Below are 22,842 nucleotides of genomic sequence, written 5' to 3' on the forward strand. Positions count from 1 at the left end.
TCACTGTGTTAAATGTCATGAGGAAGGGTGATTTGGGGCTCGGGGAGACTGTCCTGATACTGAAAGGTCAGAAATTTGGCGCAGACTTTTGGATTTGAAGTGTCCTTGAGCAACATGTCTAAAAGAAGACCCTGTTTAACTCCACATTTCAAAAAACAGATGAGAGTGTAGATTTCTTTGAATATCTTCTGCAGAGAAAAACCTTTTTTAAAAAAAGAAAACTAAAGTTTCTCTTTTCTGTGTTTAGAATGGATACTGTTGTACAACTGTACAATTAAAGATGTGTTGGTCAGTATGTATAGTAGGAACTGGCTTAGTGAATTATAAAAATGACAAAAAGTACTCGTTTGCTCATTATTTAAATAAATTAAAGAACATGGCATATTTTAGATTATCTTGTTTGATCCCATATTTCATACTTTAAAAAGAAGTATGAAAGAAGTATGAATGTGTATTGGACACATTCATCACACTCTATCAGAAAAAGAGCCAAAGGATAACTGCAATTACAGTTGCTACAAACAAATCAGAGGACAAAGGTTTACTTAAAGTAAAGTTTGGGCTCCATAAGCTCAAATTAGAGTGTCAGAAAGAATCACAGAGTCATCAGTGCAGTGGAGTTAAGCGAAATCTCCTCTTGTCAAGTTTTGTGTAACACTAAGAAGGAGGGGAGGGACATCAAATCTTCCAAGGGGAAAAAAAGCAGATTAAAAATGGCATCATAATCCAATCTACAGCCTCAATTCCAGTTTCAGAGCAGAACCGCCTGCTTCAGGATAGTAACAAACGTCTTATTGTGAGCAGATATGGTCAGTTAAGTGGAGAATTGCTTTTACAACAACCAGTAAAATTAAGACAGGAACAAAAATACTGGCTGAATGGTCCCCATGACAAATACTTCAGTCAAGTGCATTTGGTACCTTCACACTTAACTATTCTCACAAATGCAGGCGTAATTCAGATTCTAGATTTATGCAGTCTACTGTTTCAGTGGTTTTTGAATGTGTGCATCCACAATAAGCAGTAGAAATGGAGGGACTCAATATAGACAAGAAGATAGGTGTATTGTGACTGTTACTACTGATAAACAATAATAGCAATTATAATCATAATAATCTGCATTATCATGAAAATGTACATTAAAAGTGTGAGAAAAACTAATACTATCACAGTTACTGTTGTCATTTTAGTGTTTGATTCTTCCACCCAGTGCCAGCTCCCCATCTTCATGATAAAAAGGAGGTGATTGTTATTTTCCTACCTGTTTGCACAGAGTCTTTGGATAGGATTATGACAGAGCAGCCGCTTTGTGTAGAGTTTCTAGACAAACGATGAGGCCTAATATTAGGATGCAGGCGTCTAATCGCGAAGAGCCTTTTAATTATCTTGTGATACATAGCCCAGAGGACACATCTGTTAGAAACTCCTCTGAATTTCCCCAGAGAGATTGAAGCGAAGATTTTGCACATTAGAACTTTTTTTTCCTCGGTAAAGGCTTGATCAAACTTAATGCTGTTTCACGCAGAATTGGGTGTGGGGCTCAACTGCCTGTCAGTCAGTTCAATGTTATCATAGCAGTCAAAGCAATCCTTCCATCCACTTACTATTTCTCCAAGAAATACAATTTTAATTTTGTTTTTAAGAATATATTAAGCTAAAACAGAAATATTTAACTGAGGTACTGTAGATTGCCAGTTTGAAAAGTTAATCTCATCATTTCTATTCAAATCATAGCTGGGCTATGATTTGTCCTTGGTTGTCATAAATAACAACTAAGTGCTTTTTCCTGCTCTTTCATGAAAAATAAGTAAATAAAATAAACTGCTTTAATAGTAGAATTATTTATTGTAAACTAAAATATTTCTCAAAGTCATCTCAAAATGGATAACTTTTTCTCTGCATCACAGAAAACACCAACTTTCCTTTCTGTAAACCTTAAAATATAATCCTGCTGTATCACAAGATGCAATTTTTTTCTTCAGGATCATATTTTAGTTTTTTTTTTCTTCAACATTATTTGAGTATAAATGACAGCCTAAAACTCTATTTAAGAAAAAAATCAGTGTGTTAGATCCTTTAGTCATTCATAGTCATGACAAAGAGACCTTTTAAAACCTTCTTTTAATTCTGCTTTTCATTTGTTACACATATTTGCAATTACACTCAGTTTCATTATTATTTTTAAACAAAGACATTATAGCAGAGTTGACATTTTAAACTGTCTTGAGCATCTTATATTACACATTTTGCACATTTAAAAACATGTTCTCTGTTGAGTACACCGTACCTTCAGTGTGCGATTTTCAAAAAGACCTAATCCTGCATGTTCAATGACAGGTTTGGACTCTTGAAACGGATGGAACAAAGCAACTTTACTGTAATACGCTTAGCTTCCTGTTAGCTGCTAAAGTCTCACAGCCTACTTAAAAGTAGCAGCCCAAAGGAACAGCTGCCATGTCTCTTTAGAAAATACATTTTACTTTCTAGAAGCTTTTTACAGCTTTTGTGCTTTGTCTGTCTTCATTTTTAAACATCCCACGGATACTCAAAATATCTTTGGGCTTAGCTCTAAAGGGCTGCACATATTCCACTAGAAGAGAAATGTATTCTTTAACTTGAGGTGGCAAAAACGACAGTGTTCCTTCTGGCCAGGGCATTTTATAACTCCTGGGGATTCCTCACGTGTACTGTATCTAGCAGTGCAGCATATGTCAGTGGTAACCATGCGCACCTCAAATTTGTTATCAATCACAAAATATCTGTTTGACATGATACAACAAGAATGTTCTACTCTGAGAATATGATGAGAATTAGCCGCAAAAACTCCCAAATCAAGTCTGCAAAACAGAATGATGTAATTTTTCTTCTTGCATACCTGGGAGAGAGGTTTTGTCTTTGGTCTTGCAAAGACAATGCCTCTCAGTTGTGACTGGAAGTTCAGTCACAACTTCCACTCTGTTGTGTCTGTGTAACATGGCAGAATGTATGTATGATTTGTTGGTTTAGCTGAAGAAAGACTTTTAGTTTTTGAATGTCTGGCTACTGATAATTGAATAAAATCATGTTGTTATATGAACCAATTTCTGATCTTTACTTTTAGGGGAATACGGATTAAACAAAAAGGAATAATTTACCTCTGGGAGATTGTTTGTATTCATTCCCATGTTATATTCTGATCGAGTTATATCATTTTCAAGTCAGTCTTTGTGTTCTCTGAGACATTGGGGGAATTGCTACTATCTCCTTTAAGAATATCTTTTTGCACCCCTATCAAATATGTTCATCCACGTAAGACACGTAAGCCGGTACTAGAATATCCATTGTGTGTGTGTATGCTTGCGTGTGGGGGTGTACATGTACTGTTCTTATGAACAAATGGGATCAGCATCCTCTTGTTCAGCCAGGTTGATTACAGTTGATTTGAGAGTGTATCTTGGTATTGATTTGTTTGGTTCACGGGAGGAAAAAGCTTTTCATTGACGGAGCAACATGGTCTGTTGCAACAATAATGATCCCATTTCCTTTTTCTGGTAGTGGCAGGATTGAGGGTGAAGTAAGCAAAGGTCATCATGAGGTCCTTTAAAAGTTTAGAGAGCAAAGTGAAAACATGAACCATATGTTCTTGTCATGCAATGTTAATCTTCATGGGAAGGAAAGAGAAAAAGGCAGTTTGGAGCTGCGTAGGATGAATAGCACCCTTTCCTTTTCCGTCTCCATAAAATAATTCCTTCTTTAATGTAGCGAGGGCAAAACATGGGGATTACAGATGGTTCTGGCTAGGCCTGAAAGTGGGGTAATCAAAATAGGCTGCTGTGCTCATCTACCGATATTAGGAGCCAAGAGATTATTACAGCACAATTTATTTAATGGAGGGAGCCCAGGGAGGATGTACATGGCCAAAGGGTGGAAGGTTGCCTGTTAAAGGGTGGAAGGATGAACGCTACCAGGCACACTTACGTGACAGAGTAACATTAGCACATAAGATTAGAATCACTTTTCTTTTTTCATTTCAGGTGCTTTACTTCCCCCAGGCAGTGTGTCATTTCCTAGTGTTTCTTATATTGAGCAGAAACTATTTTTAACCTTGACAAACTGATGGTAATCTGAAGGTGTGAATAATTTGATTGATTAGACCTGATATGGATTTGAAAGTAGAAAGTCCTTCCTAAAACATTTTCTGTTAAGTGCAACACGTCATCCGTTTCACATTTGATTGATTGATTCTGGTCACCTGACAAATGTAATGTTGCGTGTCTTTCCTTCCTCACAATGCTTCGCCTTAAAACATCGATTTATAATCTGTCCAGGTAGACATGCCACACTAATCTGCCAAAACCAAATCTGGAATTTTTGCTTTTTGAATATCATTTTGTGTCATTATTAATTGTTTATCCCCCTCATAATCTGCTATTGTCCCACTGACCAGGGGTAAACAGTCAGTTGTATCACAAATCAGACAGGCGGAGAGCAGAGAATTTTACGGGAAACAATATTTTTCAATCTATGAAATTGTAGACTTAATTTGACAGATTCGATTTTCTATTTTCATTTAAGTCTAATATTGCACAAGAATTACTGTTTATCACAGCAAACATTCAATAACCTGGCACTTTAATCAGTGGTGACCATGAGGATATTCTTTCCTTGATTGTGTTGTTAAATCAGAAGAATTTTAGAGGGAAAAAAAGGGTTGAAACAAGAAGTTTGCAGCATGCTGTGTTGATTGAGGGTGAAGTAAGCAATGTATGTATACAGATATATCTGTTTATTCAGATGTATGCCTGATTAAACAGACATACATCTTTTTTCCTCCCTGTCTGACATTAAATTTGAGTAAACTTCTCTTGTTTTAGGTTATGTCTTCAAATTCAGAAGTTTATATATGGAATGATAACTGTTACTATCTTTAAACAATGAAGGAAAGCCCAGATGATGATGTCATGACTTTGGAAACTTCTGATAGGTTAAGTGATTGGATCCATACCTGTGGATGTATTTTGAGGCCACATATTGAACACACTGCTTCCTTGTTGGCAAGATGGGAAAGTCAAAAGATATCAGCCAAGATATAAGGAAGCGAATTGTGGAGCTGCAGAAATCTGGTTTATTGGAAAAAGGGATTGCAGAAATTGACTTGGAGAAATTAACTTGATTGATGTAATTGACTGGACTTCCTTAGACAGTTAACTTTATACCAAAAGGCATTATATTTTTAGTTGAATTTGGATCAAATTGCAATAGCATTTTGAAGGGTTCCATGATGGTATATTTAGAGAAGTTTAGCTGGATTACTAAAATTGTATTTTTCAGTTAACTGGTTATATGAATTGTATGAAGTATAGTCTGTTTTAAAATTTGTCTCAGTAAGATTTCCCTGGATTAATAAAAAAAATTCTTATAGTCAAATCAATTGTGTGTAAGTTTAAGCAATTGTTTATCTTCAACTTTAATTTGTACTTTAGTTGGATAAAAAAAAGTACAATCAGAGATTCAACTTTTTTAAATTTTCTTTATAAAACACATATTTTGTGAACATATTGTAACTTAAAATCAACCTCTGCATATATTCTAAAGTCTTCCACTAGTTATTCTTGCGCCCAGACATTTTGCTGTATCCAATACATACAAGCTGACCTTTCGCAGACCTGCCTGTGTCTCAGGTGGATCCTCACACCCTCTGTCCTTCTGAAATTGGATTGTTCTTTTTCCTGTCTGCCGAGATGTGAATCTGGCACCAATTTGCTGCTCCAGGGTTCAGACACAACACGAGAGTGGTAATATTAGGAAGCTTTTAAATTTAATCTAATCCACTCCATGTTACAAAGTCAACACCACTAGCAGATTATGTGGTTAATGTTGGAGCCAATTAGTTGACTTTGCCAGAAGTACTATGTGTGGGTTAGTAATTGTGGTGTCTATGTGTAAGAGTGCTTGTTACATTGGTCTAGAAATGTGTTTATGGCTTAAATGCAGAACAGGTTTTTATTTTTAGTTGAAATATAATAATGCTCTTGATCTGCAGACACCTCTGTCCCTGAATGAGTGGTGAAAGTAAACCACTCTTAGAGATATTGGAGATTTTGAGTTTATTGATGCTCTTTTGAAACATTATGGCTTCTCTTGCAGTGCATCTTTGCTACAAAAAGGATTTCAGCTAAGCATAATGAACGCTTGTTTGTTGGTGGAACTGTTAAATACCAGGAATGTCAACCCAATATTCGGAGAACTTTCAAATTACACGTTCCCTCATTTTTTTGCTAATCAATTTATTGAGCAGCAACACAAAACTGTATAGCTAATAGTGTGTCTTAATCTAGTTTGTCTCTATACAAGTTTCAAGCTTTGTGGACATGATATCAGTTTAGCTGGTTAGCAACATTTTGTAAAGAAGCTATGATCTCTTGGTTTTACAGTTTTGTTGTTGCTTGCTGAAAACCATTTTGCTGGAAACAATTTTTTACCTGTTGAAAGCTTGATTGTATATATCTATACATTGTATATGGTCAGGATAGTTTAAATTTCTTCATCATGTAAACTTTTACTAAGTCAATGTAATAAACAAAATGCACAGGTATTTTTTTTTTTCATTTTAATTGATTCAGAAATTCAAATCACAAAAATCAGTACCAAGCACTGTACACAGTGCAATCAAAAATAAATTTAACGCAACCATATATAGTGTGTTTAGTATAAACATTAATATTTTGGACAGTCAAAGACACAATTTGTGTGCACAAAGATGTTACTGTCACCAAACATAAAAGTGCAGCATGGACATTTTGAAAACCAGGTAAAATAGGTGAAAGGTCAAATCTGGTGTTTTTTGTAATTTTTTAGGAGAGAAAAGACAAGTTTATTTCTGTAATATCATTCATACACAATGCAATCCAATGTGTTTAACAGAGTGCTTAATATGCCATAAACACCAAAAGCACTGCAAAAATCTTAGTGACCAATTTAAATCCAGCACTTAAAAATGTCCTAGTCCAATTTTTTTTAACAAGTATTATTTTCAAAGTACACAAGATTACAATTAGACATTTACAGCAGGAAACCTCTTCACATTTTTCACTTTACTAACATGCAGTGAGGGTAAAGTGTTGTAGAACTGTAGAAAGACCTAAGACCACTGAGCAGAAAAATGAAGAAGTGTGTTGGGGTGAGCGTGTGTGTGGGTGGGTAGCTGTTGCAATTCACAGGAAAAGCTTACTTGGATCAATGTGTTTGGCCTGGTCGTGCCACATGCTGGGTGTCTAGTAGACAGACAAATATTTGCATTATGAGACAAGCAGTGGTGAGAGACAGATCGTTCTGTCTCCTCTACGGCGAGGTGGCACTCCTGATTTATCAGCTCTATCTTCATAGTCAATATCATGCCCTCTTTTTCTCCATGCAGGTTTCAAATCAAAATGGGCGGTTGCCATGAAGCTGATGTGTAATAATTTAAATCTTGGCGGTGTTCAGTATGGACAATGTAGAAATTACGGAGCTAATGGATTAAAATAAATTTGCTTTTAAAATGTAATCTAAGTTTTTAACTTTTTAGTAACAGAAAGTACAAAGTAACAGAAATAAAATCTTTGTTAAAGGTGAATGAAACACAGTCTAATTTTCCTTTATCCTTTAAATCTATGAATTTTAAAAAATGTTCTTCTACTCTTGAGAAACCTAAAATAAAAAGTCCTAATTCACACCACACATACAATGTATCAAAAAAAGTACTCATACCTGTTGGAATATCACACATTTTCTCACACTGCAACCACAAACATCAATGTATTCATGGGCATGGAGAGACGAGTCACCATTAAACTTTTTGGCCCAGGACAACAATCCTAGACATGCAGGTCATACAAATCAAATGTCTTCAGTGAAAGCATTAGAGAATGTATCCTGCCACAGTATGGGGAATTATGACATTCTGTCTCCCACAACACATTTGTGGAAGGGTATCAGGAAATAAGTTAATAAATTTGTTTGATGATCCTTATTATACTGCAAAAGCTTAGAAAATTATTTATCTTAAGACAGTTTTTGTATGAACTTAGAAAATGTAGGACCACTGATATGTTTTACACAAGTGATTGAACATCAAAGCTAACCCTCTGAACCAGAATGCTAGTGGTCTGGTGGATCAAAAAGTAAGCTTAAGGCCTAAGGTCAGTTCTCACTACTCCAGATAAATGAACACACCAGGGAATGTTCTGTGCTTTCATTTTTTCTTAGCCCAACTCTAGTGACCAAAACCTCGGTGAAACCTTTATTTAGCTAGCTTTCTTTCTTGTTTTATTACTGTGAGAACCTTATCTCATGGAAAAATCATGGTGTAGGGTTGTTTGCTGAATTATGGTCAGGATAGTTTAAATTTCTTCATCATGTAAACTTTTACTAAATCAATGTAATAAACAAAATGCACAGGTGGATTTATCAAAAATATTGTTCCTTCAATATGACAGGAAATCTAATGACTCCTACTCTTTGTAGGTTTGAATGTCTACTTTACGTACCTTCCCTAAATCTTGGTAGCCCTTGCATGTTGGTAATAAAGTCATATGCATTCTTATTTACCTAAACTTTATTTGGTTAAAACGTTTTATGTCACATCCCTTCTGCTGCATCTCAATCTTTGCTGTGTCATTGAAAATGTCCAGCATCAACAGTGAAAGTGGCACTGGTGCAGCTGGTAACAAGGTCAGGTGGTGATTATGTACACAGTGACCAGATCCAGGTTTTGTGCATTATTTTAGCATTTAATTTGTAATAAGAAGGTCCACAAATCCATCTCTTATTGTTTAATTTACCAGTAATTCCTGAGCAACAGCTGGTAGAGGGGAAGATTATTGGCTGGTGCTTTCTTTGCAAGAGGGTTGCTGCCATTTCACCCTTAAATGAATATAAAGCCCTTGAGGGAGATAACATTGTATACTAATAAGACACAAATGCAGTTAGTGACAAGACAATAGGCCACCTGGTGGATAACTGTCGCTAAGCGAAATTCTATATTTTATTTGCTGACTATAGTCTGCTTTGCAGTCTAGTTTTCTTCTGCAAAGGCACATACAAGGAACCATGACTTTGCTACTTCAGAGACATTGTTCTTAGTGGGTACCCTGATTGCATCTGTTCCCCTTGCAAAATGACTGGTGACTTATAAATGTAGCGCTATAGCAGTTTATCTGAAGCTTTAAAAAGTTTGCTTTTGAGCTGTCCAAACATTGTCCTGTGACACATTTTTGCACAGTTGGAAATTTGCACCATTTGAGTGCATCTTTGAAGCGGATGGCCATGTTGGAAACTTGTAATTTTCTGCCTGTTTTATTTCTGAATATGAATGGAGTTTGTTATATTGCTTAATTTTTAATTATAGTTCTGCTGATTTGAAATTAGACAGCAGAGTGGGGTGCTTGTTAGTGCTGTCCCCTGAAGCTAAACAATTCCCAGCCATGCTTTGGGCAGAGTTTGGATGGCTCCCTGTGGTTGCTTTGAATTCCTGCAGATTCTCCTGATTCTTTCCACAGAGTTAGGTGAGAAGGGGATTCTGAACTGACATGCTGAGTTGTTTGTTCTGGCAACATTGTTTGTCTCTAATGGACTGGCCAGAATCTCTCCGTAAACATGGCCTCTTGTTCCATGACAACTGGAATTGGTTTCAGACCTGCCAGGACCCTGAGTGGGATAAAATCAAATCTGGAAAAATGTAAGTTTTATAAGCAAATTTTATCGTAACAGGAAGAAATAATTTTTAAAATCTCATAAAATTGTGTTCTAATATAGTAACGCAAAACTCTAACGGATGACATTTTCAAACTCAAAAAGTGAAAGAATGGTTTAGATTGTACATTTTTCCTATCATTGATTCCAAAGCAGGATTAACAAATAGCAGTATATTAGTATGTGTGTTTAAATTAAATTAATGTGTGCTGTTTGGCCTAACAGTTGCACAACTTCCTTAAACTGATTTGTTAAAGTAGCCTGGGTCATTTATTTTATTTTTTAGCCCATTTGTGTTTTTGGGGGTCTGGTTGTATGCACTGAGATATTTTGTAAGAAGACTGATTAATTTTTATATATGCTTTTATTGTGAATGTTAATTCATTTTCAAATTAGCAACCAGGTGTTAATTTGAAAAACCTAGTTGTTACTAATTTACTTATTACTTACTAATAAGTAAATTAGTTTATCCTTGAAATTTTAATTTGAATATTCAGATGGTTAATTTACTGTTATCTGAAAAGAGCATTTAGGTATATCCTGGAACCATCACTTGTGGTGGCACTGGAACCACAGACTGCACCTGCAGTCCAAAGCTTTTGAATCTCTATCAAACGCTTAAATGAGCTTTGCTTCACAATGGTTGTCCCTTCTGTGTATCTTTTTTCCTTCCTCTCAACTTTCAACAAATGGTGTCAGATACAGATATCTTCTTTAACAGTGTTTCAGCTAAGCCACACATGGTGTTTGTGACTCTACTGTTAAACCTGCAGTCATCACCATGACTGTATTGGAGGACAGTTTTGGAAAAAAAATTTTATTGGTGTTTTGTAATATTCAAATGTTCACATTTACTGAATTTTGAATTAACCATAGCTGTAAGCTGTAATCATCAAAAATAGTGGTAATAAATGCCTGAAGCATGTCACCAATGTCTGTAACCTATATAATAAATGAAATTACTTGAATAAACTAACCTGGCAATAACATGGCAGTTTATTGAATTGGTCCTGTGTATTTTTAGAAAGAGTAATTAATTAATTATGGCAGATATGTTGTCTCAGCTTTGATTCTAAGAAAACTCTTGCGGTCTTGCAGATTTAAAAATATATATTAACAAGAAGGATCAAGCTGTGATGAATTATAACACCATAAAGCACATGTTACACTTTAACCATACTGCAGGTTACATTAAATTTACATATTACACAAACAACAAGTCTTTTACTTTAATGTCCCCCCAGCAGTCTACTTATAATCTTGTAAATGAATCTCTTTAAGCGGTGTTTGGTGGGTTTGGCTCCTTTCAGCAGATTTTATTTTTCCTCTCCCATCTGTGAGCAGTTAGCAAATCCCCCTGTTTTCTCTTAGGCTAAGGTTGGGGAGATTTTCCTCGACCTCTGATGAAATCTTCTTAGCACAGGTTTGATAAAACACTGTGCGTCTCCTATATATAGTTACCTATGACTGCATTGCCCCAGTGTCACTGATGTGCATGCACTGTGCCTGTTGGCGGTGCAGGGCAAGGGCAGAGCTGTTATGACAGTTTATTGGAACTGGTGACAAACAGAAATAGGATCAACCCTTTTAACCTGATTTTTTTTTTTCATCCAGACTCTCAAGTCTTGCTGTGTGAGTTTTCCAACTCACTCATTTAAACCTAATATGTTGCACTTTCATGACAGCATAGACAAAGATTTTTTTAATAAAGTTGTTTTCAGGTTAAGTGTGACAAAGATTACCTCTTGCTGTGACTAAGTGTATCTTATGTAAAATTAAGTTATTCCTTTTGCGCAAGAACCTTTTGTGCTTATTTTTTATTTATTCATCTTTATTAATTCATTGTTGCTTGCCAATGGGCTTAATGTGGTTTTGTCTGCTATTATTCAAGTCTGTAATTTTTAGCTGTTTTCTTTTAAAATTTACATCCAATTTAGCTCTATACTGGGGATCAAATTTAAGAATGTGAATAATTTGATCAAGAAGAATATGTTATTGCTAAGATTGAGCTTGACTCACTATTGCAGTGTGGAAAAAATTATATAATAGGCAGGTTCAACGATTTTAAAACCATGACTTGGTTTGAAATTTTGAATTTATTATGAATTATTTCTAACCAACCTTTTCGGGGTGTACCCTTCCTGTCATCCAAGCCTATGCACCTCTATGTAAGGAAAAGTGGGTGTAAACTATTTATATCGCACCACTCATACACACAGCAATCCAAAGTTGTTTTTAGGTGTGAGTGTAGGGGTGTGTGTGTGTGTTTGTGTGTGTGTGTACGGGTGTTTATTTTGTGTGTCTGTGTTGCCCTGCGATGGACTAGCAACCTGTCCAGGGTGTACCCAACTTCTTGTCCAATGATATCTGGAGATAACCAACATCCCCCTTATGACATTGCAAGGCTAAGTGGGGTGAGACATTAAATTGATAGACCAATAGCAGAATTTTAAAATATCTTCTTTTACACATGCCCATCAGTTCTTGAGCTAAGACCTGATGTAATATTCCTAGCACATATTTATTCAATTTCTCTGAAACTTCTCAGTTTAAATTTAGGCTACTCAAAGAAATAAGCATGCGTGTAGGTCGGGTTGTTTGAGGGAACTCTTACAGTTCCTTGTAGGTAGAAGACTAGCCGGGTGAGGAGAAGGAGAGAGGCTTATCGTGTAGTAAGAGGCACTCTAAGAGTGTCAACATGTTCCTTCTGTCCCTGGTCACTCCACTAGAGAGTAGAGTGGGCTGTGGCTCCATCTCTTCAGACGGTGAAATGTCATCGCTACCAGACTCTGAGCATCATAGCACGATTTGTAGGAGCTGTTATGCTGTGCATGCTCAGCAATTTTTGGGGGGCTTTATTTTATAAAAGTTTCTTCTATGGTCATATGATATATAGTTTTTTATAAGATGTTTGAATTTTCAAATGGTCTAACTTTATGTTGAGCACAAATGGAATGAGTAGCCTCTTTGTTTAAGTCATTAACAAATTAGATTTAATTTTGCTTAATACTTGTACATTCTGTGTGAGATTTTAGTTGGATTTTATGACAAGTCACATCCAGTCACACTCATTCACTGGGATCTGAGGTGAGCTCAAAGATATGTTTTTTTTTTTTGCCAACTTTCCTTTCTTGTCCAGCTGTATTTATAGAAGAACACTCCTCAGTATCAGGATTCCACTGCATAATAAAACACAGTAAATGGATCCTGGCTATGTTTGTCTGGACTGACCTCCATTAAAAGGTAGCCACAAGAGTGAAAAGGAGAAATCGGGAGAATCCTCTCTATACTTCTTCACAAACATGTAGTCACTCTTATATGAAGACAAACATGTGCATGTGAGTCAGCAGGCAGACTATAAACACACGTAAGCTGTGTCCCAGTTCAGGGGCCGCATCCACAGAGGGCTGCATTTGAAGGCGGATTGCATCCCAGCGGTTGTCACTTTCTTCAAAGCTTCTCTATGTGCAATCCAAAGACATGCTCTTCTCTTCACCTGGCAATATAGGCAGCATGGAAGAGTTTATTTGGTCCATAGTACTTCACAATAACTACTGTGCAGCTTTGATTGTTAGAATATAACAAACATTATACATTTGTTGTCTGTGAAAGAGAAAACCTCAAGCTGTTTTGTATTCCATTTAAACTCAATGCATATTCAGGAACTGGGATTTTTTGGACCAAAGAAGCAATATACAGTATATACTGTATATATATATATATATATATATATATATATATATATATATATATATATATATATATATATATATATATATATATATACTGTATATATATATAGGTTTGAGGTATTGTACTAACAACCTAGTTTTTATTTAATTGAATTTGGTTCAATTCAGTTAAATTCATAGATCCAATTCCAAACAAATGGCACCCAATGTGGGTTACAAAATAAACAGATCTAATTCAGAAGCAAAAATGTAAAATCAATTCAATCAAATAGTCAAATCATATAGAAAGATTCAAATTAAATTACATAAATTTTTAAATGACCATAGTTGTAATTGAGTGCAGTCAAATTCAGTTTATAAAAGGAGATGGTCAAAGGTTAACTATGTAAGAAAGCTCATTTGATTGCATTGAGTTATTGATTTTGCATCAATTCCTCCTCCTAAACAAACATTTGATGACTGTAAGAAGTGGTGACAGTCTCTTTTAACATGGGAAATCTAGAGTAGAACATCACTGGAATGAAGAGGAAGCAACAGACAGCACAAACAGAATGATTCAGGACAACTTTCTATATTGGAAGAAATATCGTTGTACCGTGTGTCTACAAAACTTATTTCTCTCTCTTGGTCATCTTGTCTATCAGTGGCCTCTCTCACCAACTCCAATATTCACCGCTGTGATGATGCTTGGATTGCAACTTTGGGAACCAGGCTTCCTATCTTCTGTAACCACAAACCTGTAAAGTTAATCAATGTTGACCAAAGGGAGAGGAGCTAACTCTGAATGCCCGTCCACCTCAATCTAACGTAAGAGTTAACAAACACATTTAGTATTCATAAGGTGATGAAGATTAAATAAATCTAAATGCTAATTTTTAAGTCATATGACTATAGAATATAGTTTTTGGGTTTATTCACTGTTTCTGTGTTTTGTTATATAATTTAGTGTTATGTAATGTGCTGTTTTTCATATGCAGAAATGTTTGACTATTTTTTGAGTAACTCAAATGCATAAATGTTAGGCCACATATGGTTTTCCAGCTGGATGATTGGGGATTTAGATAATTGCAACATGTTGAAGTGTTCTTGGGTGAGATGCTGATTCCCTCTGTCTTTCACACCGCACTCACTTTTATTGTCCTAATTACACTCATTCACTGCTTGGTTCTATGTTATGTCACTTTTGACAAAAAGCATTGACTGACAAATTGCAGTGTAATATACTGTAATACAGTTTTAAAATGCATTAGTATAATCCTTTAGCAGTTCAAATGTAAAGTGTCAGTGGGTGACTACATACAGGTGCATCTCAGTAAATCAGAATATAATCAAAAAAAAAATTTCTTAGAGCTACTCTTTAATCTTTCAGGTTTCCAGTAATAATAAATGACGAAAGAGTAACAGACAAGACACAAACAGTCTTGGTTCCTTGTCCTACTGTCTAAAGAAATGAAAAGAAATGGGAAAAATATTGACATCAATTGGTTGAGTTGTTGCAAAATCAATACAAATGTAGAATAAAGGCCTTTATACTTATTTCTTTAAAGTGATTATTGATCACATCTTGTTAACAATAGCTCAAAATCATATCTCATTTCAACTCATGAGTTTTAGGTATTGTTAGATGACTACTTTTTTAAATGATATTCCAATTTAGGTCGTACGGGAAGGTTTTGCAGCTTTAGATTCTGGCATGAAGTACAGATAAGGTGCAGAACTGGACTCTGTCAACATACTATGGAGAACTGTAATTTATTCAGAAGCAAGAAGCACAACAATATGCATAAAATGTCTTGACACTTGTTAGCATTTCATCCTTTGAAATTTTACTTGTCCTCTTGGGTTTTCAGACTTAATGTGAGCAAGCACAGTGGTGCCAAGGTCTGTCTAAATATAACTGCACATGACAACACGTTGGAACAGTAGATACCCTTTTACTTTGAAGAATTCCAATTACTGTCAGCGTCCTCTGTACAGGCATGCGTGTGTGTGTGGTATATAAATGAGACTGACATGATTTTCTGTTCTTAATGTATGTTTATATGCACTGTCTTTGTCTGGGACTTTCCTGTAAACTGTCATCTAAGCTCTTAAAAACTGCTGTCTTCTCTCGATAAGTGGCTATGTAATGTGGATAGAAAAGTTTTAATACTTTAACTCAAGGTGGCATATATTTTGTCCATAAAGAAATGCAAGAGAAGGAGCAATTTCTTTCACAATTTGAGGTTTGTTGTAACAACAAAACTTAATGTATTTTATTAGGATTTTCACATTTAGAGAGTGAAATCTTTTCCCGTTCTACTCCGGAAAACATCTAAAGCTCAGTATGATCAGATATTCATTCATTAGAGATTCTCGGTTGTTTTTAGCTCTGGATTTTGACCGAGCCTTTTTTGCACTTGAATATGTTTTGGTCTAAACCATTCCTGTAAGTTCAGGATCATCGTCCTGTTGGAAGGTGAACCTCCACCACAATACCCAGTGTTTAGTGTCATCCATCTTCCCATCAATTCTAGTTAGCTTCCGTAACTAGGTATTGCTAGAGCACTGTGGGGAGGATTTTCCCCACAGTGGAATCATGCAGGTGGCATGATGCAGCCACCATCGTATTAGACTGCGGGGATAGTGTGTTTTGTGTGTGCAGTCAACATTTTGCAAGTAAGCCAAAAAGTTGTACCCCATCATGGATTGTGGCAAATTGCAAATGGGGCTCTGGATGGTTCTCTGATTAATTCTGTTCTTGCCCAGCTGTCACTTTAGGTGAATTGCTATGTCTTGGTGGTTTGTAGTTTTTTCATACTCTTTCTAATATTTAATTATTTATTAAAACATTCTCTGTGAATGGATGTTCAAACTTTGGATATTGTTTGCCATTTCTTTTACTCTGCCTGAAAATTCTGAACAACTTTGTCCATGTTTTAGTTTTATAAGTTGTGTAATTTCTTTAATCTAGTTTCACATGTAGTTACAGTTTTGATTGCCAATAATTTGGCTTACATTAATCATGATTCATCATCAGTTTTGGCCTTTTCAGTTCTGACCTAATTTTTTTATTATGATTTATTTTTGTTGTATGTTTATTCCAGGCTATGTCCTTCCTGTTCTGGCCCGTCTTTTCTCATTTTTATGTTCTTCGATGCATAACATGCCACAACAAGCCACAGCAAGCATTTTCTGCTCTGTTTACAAGACGAGAATAAAAGCTTATTTGCTTCTATCCCCCAACCTCTGCTTGAGCTTGAATTAGGGTCCTCATCCCTCAGCCACACTGCTCAGTGACAGTGAGATTCTGTACAGCAGCAATTCAATGGAAACCCCTGAGTTATTTACTTCAGCACACCATGAATGAACTAAAAAAATCAATACACATCAGCCGCACAACAAGGAGGGGGAAAAATGCAATTGCAATCTTCATCCTTGCTATATTTTAGTAGAGATATATTTATTACTTATCTCTTATTTATGTGGTATGGCTCCTCGGTTTTTATTTTAAATTATGGTTTGTTCCTAATATTACTTTTCAACAATACTGTTTGTCTAGTTGAAAATGAGATCAATGAGCCAGTGTACAATGCAGAACTGTATATATTGCAGTCTGTTTGGTACACATAATTTATAAATCATTCATAAATCTTGATTCAATTAACAAGCCAGTAGAGAAGGAAATGTATTTTCTGACGCTCAGACAATAGCATTTTTCCTATTGTAATTAACAGTTAACTCTAAATTAACAACGAGTTTTGTTTTATGGTCCAAACCCAAATAGATTCCATGTCCACCGACATTGAATTACAGAATGCAAATAGGGGTTTAGAAGACACACCACGTAAGCCTATAGATTGTTTTTCCACGACTAGACTGTGTACATACATAGTGTTTGCTTTCACTAGACCAGTGAGCATTAGGAAAATAAATAAGGGAAAAATAATTAAGCAGCTGTCAACAGTTTATCCACCGAATGTTAATCAGTGTTTGTCCAGTTTATGTGTGCATGACTGTATTTTCATATACAAAATGTTTACACTTTGTAAAGACAATGTTATTTTTAAACAAAAACTTTCAATATGAATGACACAAGTACTCAGTGCAGGACATTTTGGTTCAACTTACACAACATAACTCTCCAATATCTTTACAAATGAAAAGTTTGAGGTGCATACGTGCTTGGCTGCTTTGTTATTTAATCTTCATGGTGCTGCTGGTTGGTCATCCTTGTTCTCTAACAAACATCTGATCCATTCACAAAACAGCTGTATCTATCTATACTGAGATGTCACACTATTTATGTTACATCTGAAAGCAATGTTTTTGCACTGGATTTTGTTTAAGGATAACTAAATTCATTCAGCACTTTTCACATTTTGTTTTGTAAAAACCAAAAAAATGTCTACTTTAATTTTTATGTTCACAGTTATGTTAGGATATACTATACTACATGCTACTTTATGTTGGTCAATTACATTAAATTCCGATAAAATACAAAGTACTGTTAAGAGTAAAAAGTAAATTACCAAAAAAGACATCTCCATCATAAATTCTTTACATCTCTAGCCTTTTCTGGGGGGGGGTTAAGTCTTCATGTGTGACATTTGTTGATTTAAATAGCAAAATGCATAAACTGCTTATAAACATTGGTTGTAAACCCAGGCAAGCAATGAAAAAAAAAGGAAATCTACACTTCAATGTGTGCATTACAGATTGTTCTACATGCATTAGGTTCTGTAAGTGGTTAACATGATTTCAGTAATCTTCATGTATTCCTTTTTGTCTTTCTAAATCAAGGTTTTACTGGGACTTAACCATGTTGCTGCTAATGGTTGGCAACCTCATCATCATCCCCGTGGGCATCACTTTCTTCAAAGACGAGCACACCCCACCCTGGATCGTTTTCAACGTGGTCTCAGATACATTCTTCCTCATGGACCTGGTCCTCAATTTCAGGACGGGCATAGTCAAAGAAGACAACACAGAGATCATCCTGGATCCCCAGCAGATCAAAATCAAGTACTTGAGGAGCTGGTTTGTGGTAGATTTCATATCCTCCATCCCCGTGGACTACATTTTTCTAATAGTGGAGACGCGCATTGACTCGGATTTCTACAAGACAGCACGTGCTTTGCGGATTGTACGCTTTACAAAGATCCTCAGCTTGCTACGACTCCTACGACTGTCTCGACTCATTCGTTACATCCACCAGTGGGAAGAGGTAAGAAAGTTTACCTCTATATGTTAAAACTGCAGTAGGACATTTTTATAAAAAATATGTTTTGTTATATATTTGTTAAAGCTGTTACTATGAGATGATAGTATGTTATGAGACATAATTTGTGAAAATATTGAGCTCCTCTACCTCCTCCCTGTGGTCCTACTGCCATCTGCAGAAATACTACTCCTGGTTAGAAACAACCAATCAGAGCCAGGAGAAAGGTCTTAGCACGGAAAGTCAGCTCATCAGCTAGTACTAATAGCGGAGAAACAACTTACCTTATGACATGTTTATCCATCGTCATTGATGGCCATGCTAACTAGCCTGAGCATTCAAGCTTGTTCCATTGTGGGGAACTAGCTGTTGTGTAACAGAGAGGGAGGGTAAGGGTGTGAGCAGCACATATATGATTGACAGTGCTGACTGTAATTGGTTGTTTCTGACCGAGCAATATATTTCTGCAGATGGCAGTAGGACCACAAGTAGAAGGCAGAGATGCTTGATTTTTCACAGATTATGTGTCTCATAGTATACTGTCAGGGAATAATGATACTTTTAACAAATGTGTAGAAAATATTTTTTTATAAATGTTACCTACTGCAGCTATACGCTTTTTTTATTAATTAATTATTGCCCTGCTTTCTTTGGGTTTCTCTGACTATCAAAGCTTAGGGTAGTTACAGTGAGAAACATTACTATAACTATGATTTGACAAAGTTGTCAAGATTATGTTTCACTTTCTAAATTTAATTACAATCTACATAGTATTCATATCTTGGGGTGCTACTGCAGGCACTTCTGCTGTGTACCTTCTCCATCTTCCCCCCAGGAGGGAAATATGGATAGAAGCTGCTTCTGATTGCATCCCCCCTTGAAAGGAGTGAAGAGACTCTTTTGCTATAAGTGAGTTACCAATAAGTTGATGAAGCTGGGATGTTGATTAGCATTTTACCTCCATGTGGCCATCCAGAGAGCAGTGGGACCACAGACCCCAGAGAGGCAGTGCTGCAGTACAAGCATGATTATAATTGCAGAAATAATTAGAAAAGTTCCCATTGCTCTCTATGGATGGATTGTTGTTTAATCTCCTGGGTAAAGGGTGCAAAGCAAGGTGTCAGAATCCCAGCTTGAAGTCAACAACAATGCACTGAATTACATGATTTTATTTGACATTAAAGGAACTTTTGAAACAGTACAAATAAAATAATGTTAGGCCTTATTGGAATTAAATTATTTTAAGGTAGAGAACTTAGCAAAGTCTGGTGGCATCTTGCATGTGTTGTGAAACCATGCACAGCGGGAAATGTGATAATTTGTCTTGCTTTTTTTAAATTTCTAAATCAAAGTGGTAAGTTGAGACTTTAGGTTTATTGTCTAAAGATTAGTTCTGGATAATCGGAGTGCAAAAGCCGAATACAGAAGGTATGTTAGCAGCTCTGCAACTGGCCCTGTACATTATTTATTCTGAACAAAGCACTATTTTTAGTAACAAATCACATTGTGTGTCTTCAAGCAAAGAATCAATTTATCACATAATTTCTTCAATCTATTTCAGCAAAGAAATTAATGAAATTACCACCTGCCTCTATTTATATTGTATTTTGTGCTTGAAATTATTTGTAACAACGATTTAAAACAGACCTTCAATGAAATTAGTGAAATGACTTTATTTTTTTTTAATTGAAAAGAGAGAAAAAGGATGTAGTAACGTGCAATAGCATGTTATTTGAAAACCTACAATTTCTATGTAAAGAAATTGACAAATTTGAAACAAAATGAAAAAGTAAAAACCATGGTTTTTAAAACCCCTTAGAAACACGGAACAAAATGTAGCCTGCAACGGAACGCCCTCTTGTCGTTTTTCCATTGTATTTTCCGGCGTTATGGGGTTACAGCAAATTGTTTCAAGGTTGTTTTTATTTACCACTTTAGATAAGCTCATTTTTTCTCACAGCGACCACTTTATTTTTCCCAAACAAAAATTTTAACTTGCAGGTTTTGCATCTTTTTATAGCAGTTGAATCTATTTTGTTTTTTATTAATATTGATAAAATGTTTTGTTGATGGTGTCCACTGGTTTTTTCATTTCTGTTGTGTATTGACTCAAAAACATTGCACTCGTACACTTAAGGTGTGAGATGCCGTTCATGAGGACAGAAATTGTGAGAATAAATCAAGTGCTAGAGCTCCTAATAAACTTGTATCTTAGCAAAATTAGCCATCAAGATACCAAAGCAGGTGAAAGGAACAGAGGGAATTAGTAAAAGGAGGGAACAGGGAAATAATACATAAAGACAAAAACAATTTTAAAGCTTATAGCCTGTGCTTTTGTTTGGAAATAATTGATTACCTCTCAGGAGAAATGTTTTGTTTTAGAAACAAGGCTAAAAGGATGTGAGAAGACAAAGGTGAATAATTCATGTTCACACCATAAAAAATACAAGGACATTATAGGACATTGACTGTGCTGCCATGTTCACCTGCAGCCACACAAGAAGGTGAAGGGCCATGTATGTAGGGGTGGGTGTGTGTGTGGGGGGGAGCGGAGGGGAGCCATGTGTGTTGTGTGTATAAGGGTTCTGATGAATGCTGGTTAGGCAGTAATAGTGAAAGGTTGGGCTTGTCTCAGCACCATAACACTCCACATGCAAACTTACAGAAATGTCATCTGTCACTCCTGAATAGATTATCGCCAACATCACACAACCTGCCTGACTTTTTCCCTTTTCCTGTTAATGCTGCAGACAAACACTCATCGGCAACATCCAGGATCCAGATAAGATGATCTGATTTGGACATCATTTACAGCAAAGATTGTGTGCAGTACCATTCAAGAGTATTCATTATTCATTAGTATAACTTTTTTCACATTATGTGGAAAAGTGACAAATTTGAAACAAAATGAAAAAGTAAAAACCATGCTTTTTAAAAGTCCTTAAAATATAGCAATTTGTCATATAGCAGCCAGAAGCCCTTCTGCCTTTTTAAGGGGGATATATGTACAATACTATTGTATTGCATAATTTGGGGATATGTGTGTGTAAAGGACCTATATTTTATTCACTCTTCCAACTAACTTATTTAAGCAAAGTTGATATTTTAATTTATTGAAATGTACGTGTAATCATTGCATTAGTTTATGACATATTTTCATAAAAAGTGTTCCAGTGCTGTTTAGGCTAATCATTTTTGGCTTCACATCCTCACTCAGAGACAAATTGTGCCAGTAGGACCTGCAGCGTGCTGCTCTGACGCGTCATAAATCTGTTCCATAATCCCTTGGGGACAGTTAGCTAACTCACACACGTAGCACTCGGTCACAGACACAAGCAAAATAACATTTCTAGGAGATAAAAGGGTGTTGATTCCCTGTGACGTCCCCATTAAAAAAGAAAGAGATATTTAAATTTTGTTTTCAAATTTCCAGTACAGACTAATAATTTGTGATCTTCTGCAAAGCTGACTTTCAATACATTAACTCTTCACGTACGTATGCATACATACATGTTGCGTTGTGTTTGTTTGCAGGTTTTAGTTGGCTGTGTTGACACTGGCGCTGTAATTGCACGTCCTCTGAATAGACTGCACTGTAGCCAAGAGGCTCAGACATGTTGGCACACAACCACCAGCTGATGAAGTGTCCTTCGACCTGAATGTTGATCCCTAAACTGCTCCCTTGAGTCTTCTCAGAAAAGAGCAGTGGGGACTGCAGAGTTATTTCTTCAAATGAATCATCAGCACTTGACGATAGCTCAGCAGAAGCTGGTGACGATGAGGATTCTTCATTTAACAGAGGGCAGTTAGAAATCAAGACAAGTCGTCTCCTTCACAGGATCTTAGACTCTCTAAAGGATCTGATGCTTAGTATCCCTCAAGATTTTTGAGCAATTAAAAGGATTTTTAAAGCTGCAGTCCTTACAAATCAATCATCATCTTTACCTTCTTTAATCTGATCACCACTGACACCATCAGTAAAAATTTTTTGCGTAAGTAAAGTAACACCCTGATCCCCCGCCAGCTCATGAAATCTTCTTACACGTCCTTTTCTATCACGGCCTCCATAAATTAGCTATGATGGCTGCTGTTCCCTTCCAAACTCTCTAGATGTGAGGGTTTTTCACACCCTGCGAGCTGATAGAACGTTGTTTACAAACAAGGAGGTTTTAGTGGTTGTGGCTACATGCCAGTGATAACACTGTCATGCATAATGGCGTTCAGCGTGGTGTGCAGATA

At 36.0% G+C, this 22,842-nt stretch overlaps 1 protein-coding gene across 1 annotated transcript in view; it reads left to right on the forward strand.

Annotated features, from left to right (window-relative positions):
• hcn4 (hyperpolarization activated cyclic nucleotide-gated potassium channel 4) overlaps positions 1–22,842 on the forward strand; it is a 72,300-nt gene that overhangs the window by 5,242 nt on the left and 44,216 nt on the right. The window contains exon 2 of the mRNA XM_032561736.1: positions 18,186–18,609. Within this exon, the coding sequence (XP_032417627.1) occupies positions 18,186–18,609 (424 nt within the window). The remainder of the gene's footprint in view (positions 1–18,185; positions 18,610–22,842) is intronic.

This window comes from Xiphophorus hellerii, chromosome 4 (assembly GCF_003331165.1).
Source record: "Xiphophorus hellerii strain 12219 chromosome 4, Xiphophorus_hellerii-4.1, whole genome shotgun sequence".
Lineage (NCBI taxonomy): Eukaryota > Metazoa > Chordata > Actinopteri > Cyprinodontiformes > Poeciliidae > Xiphophorus > Xiphophorus hellerii.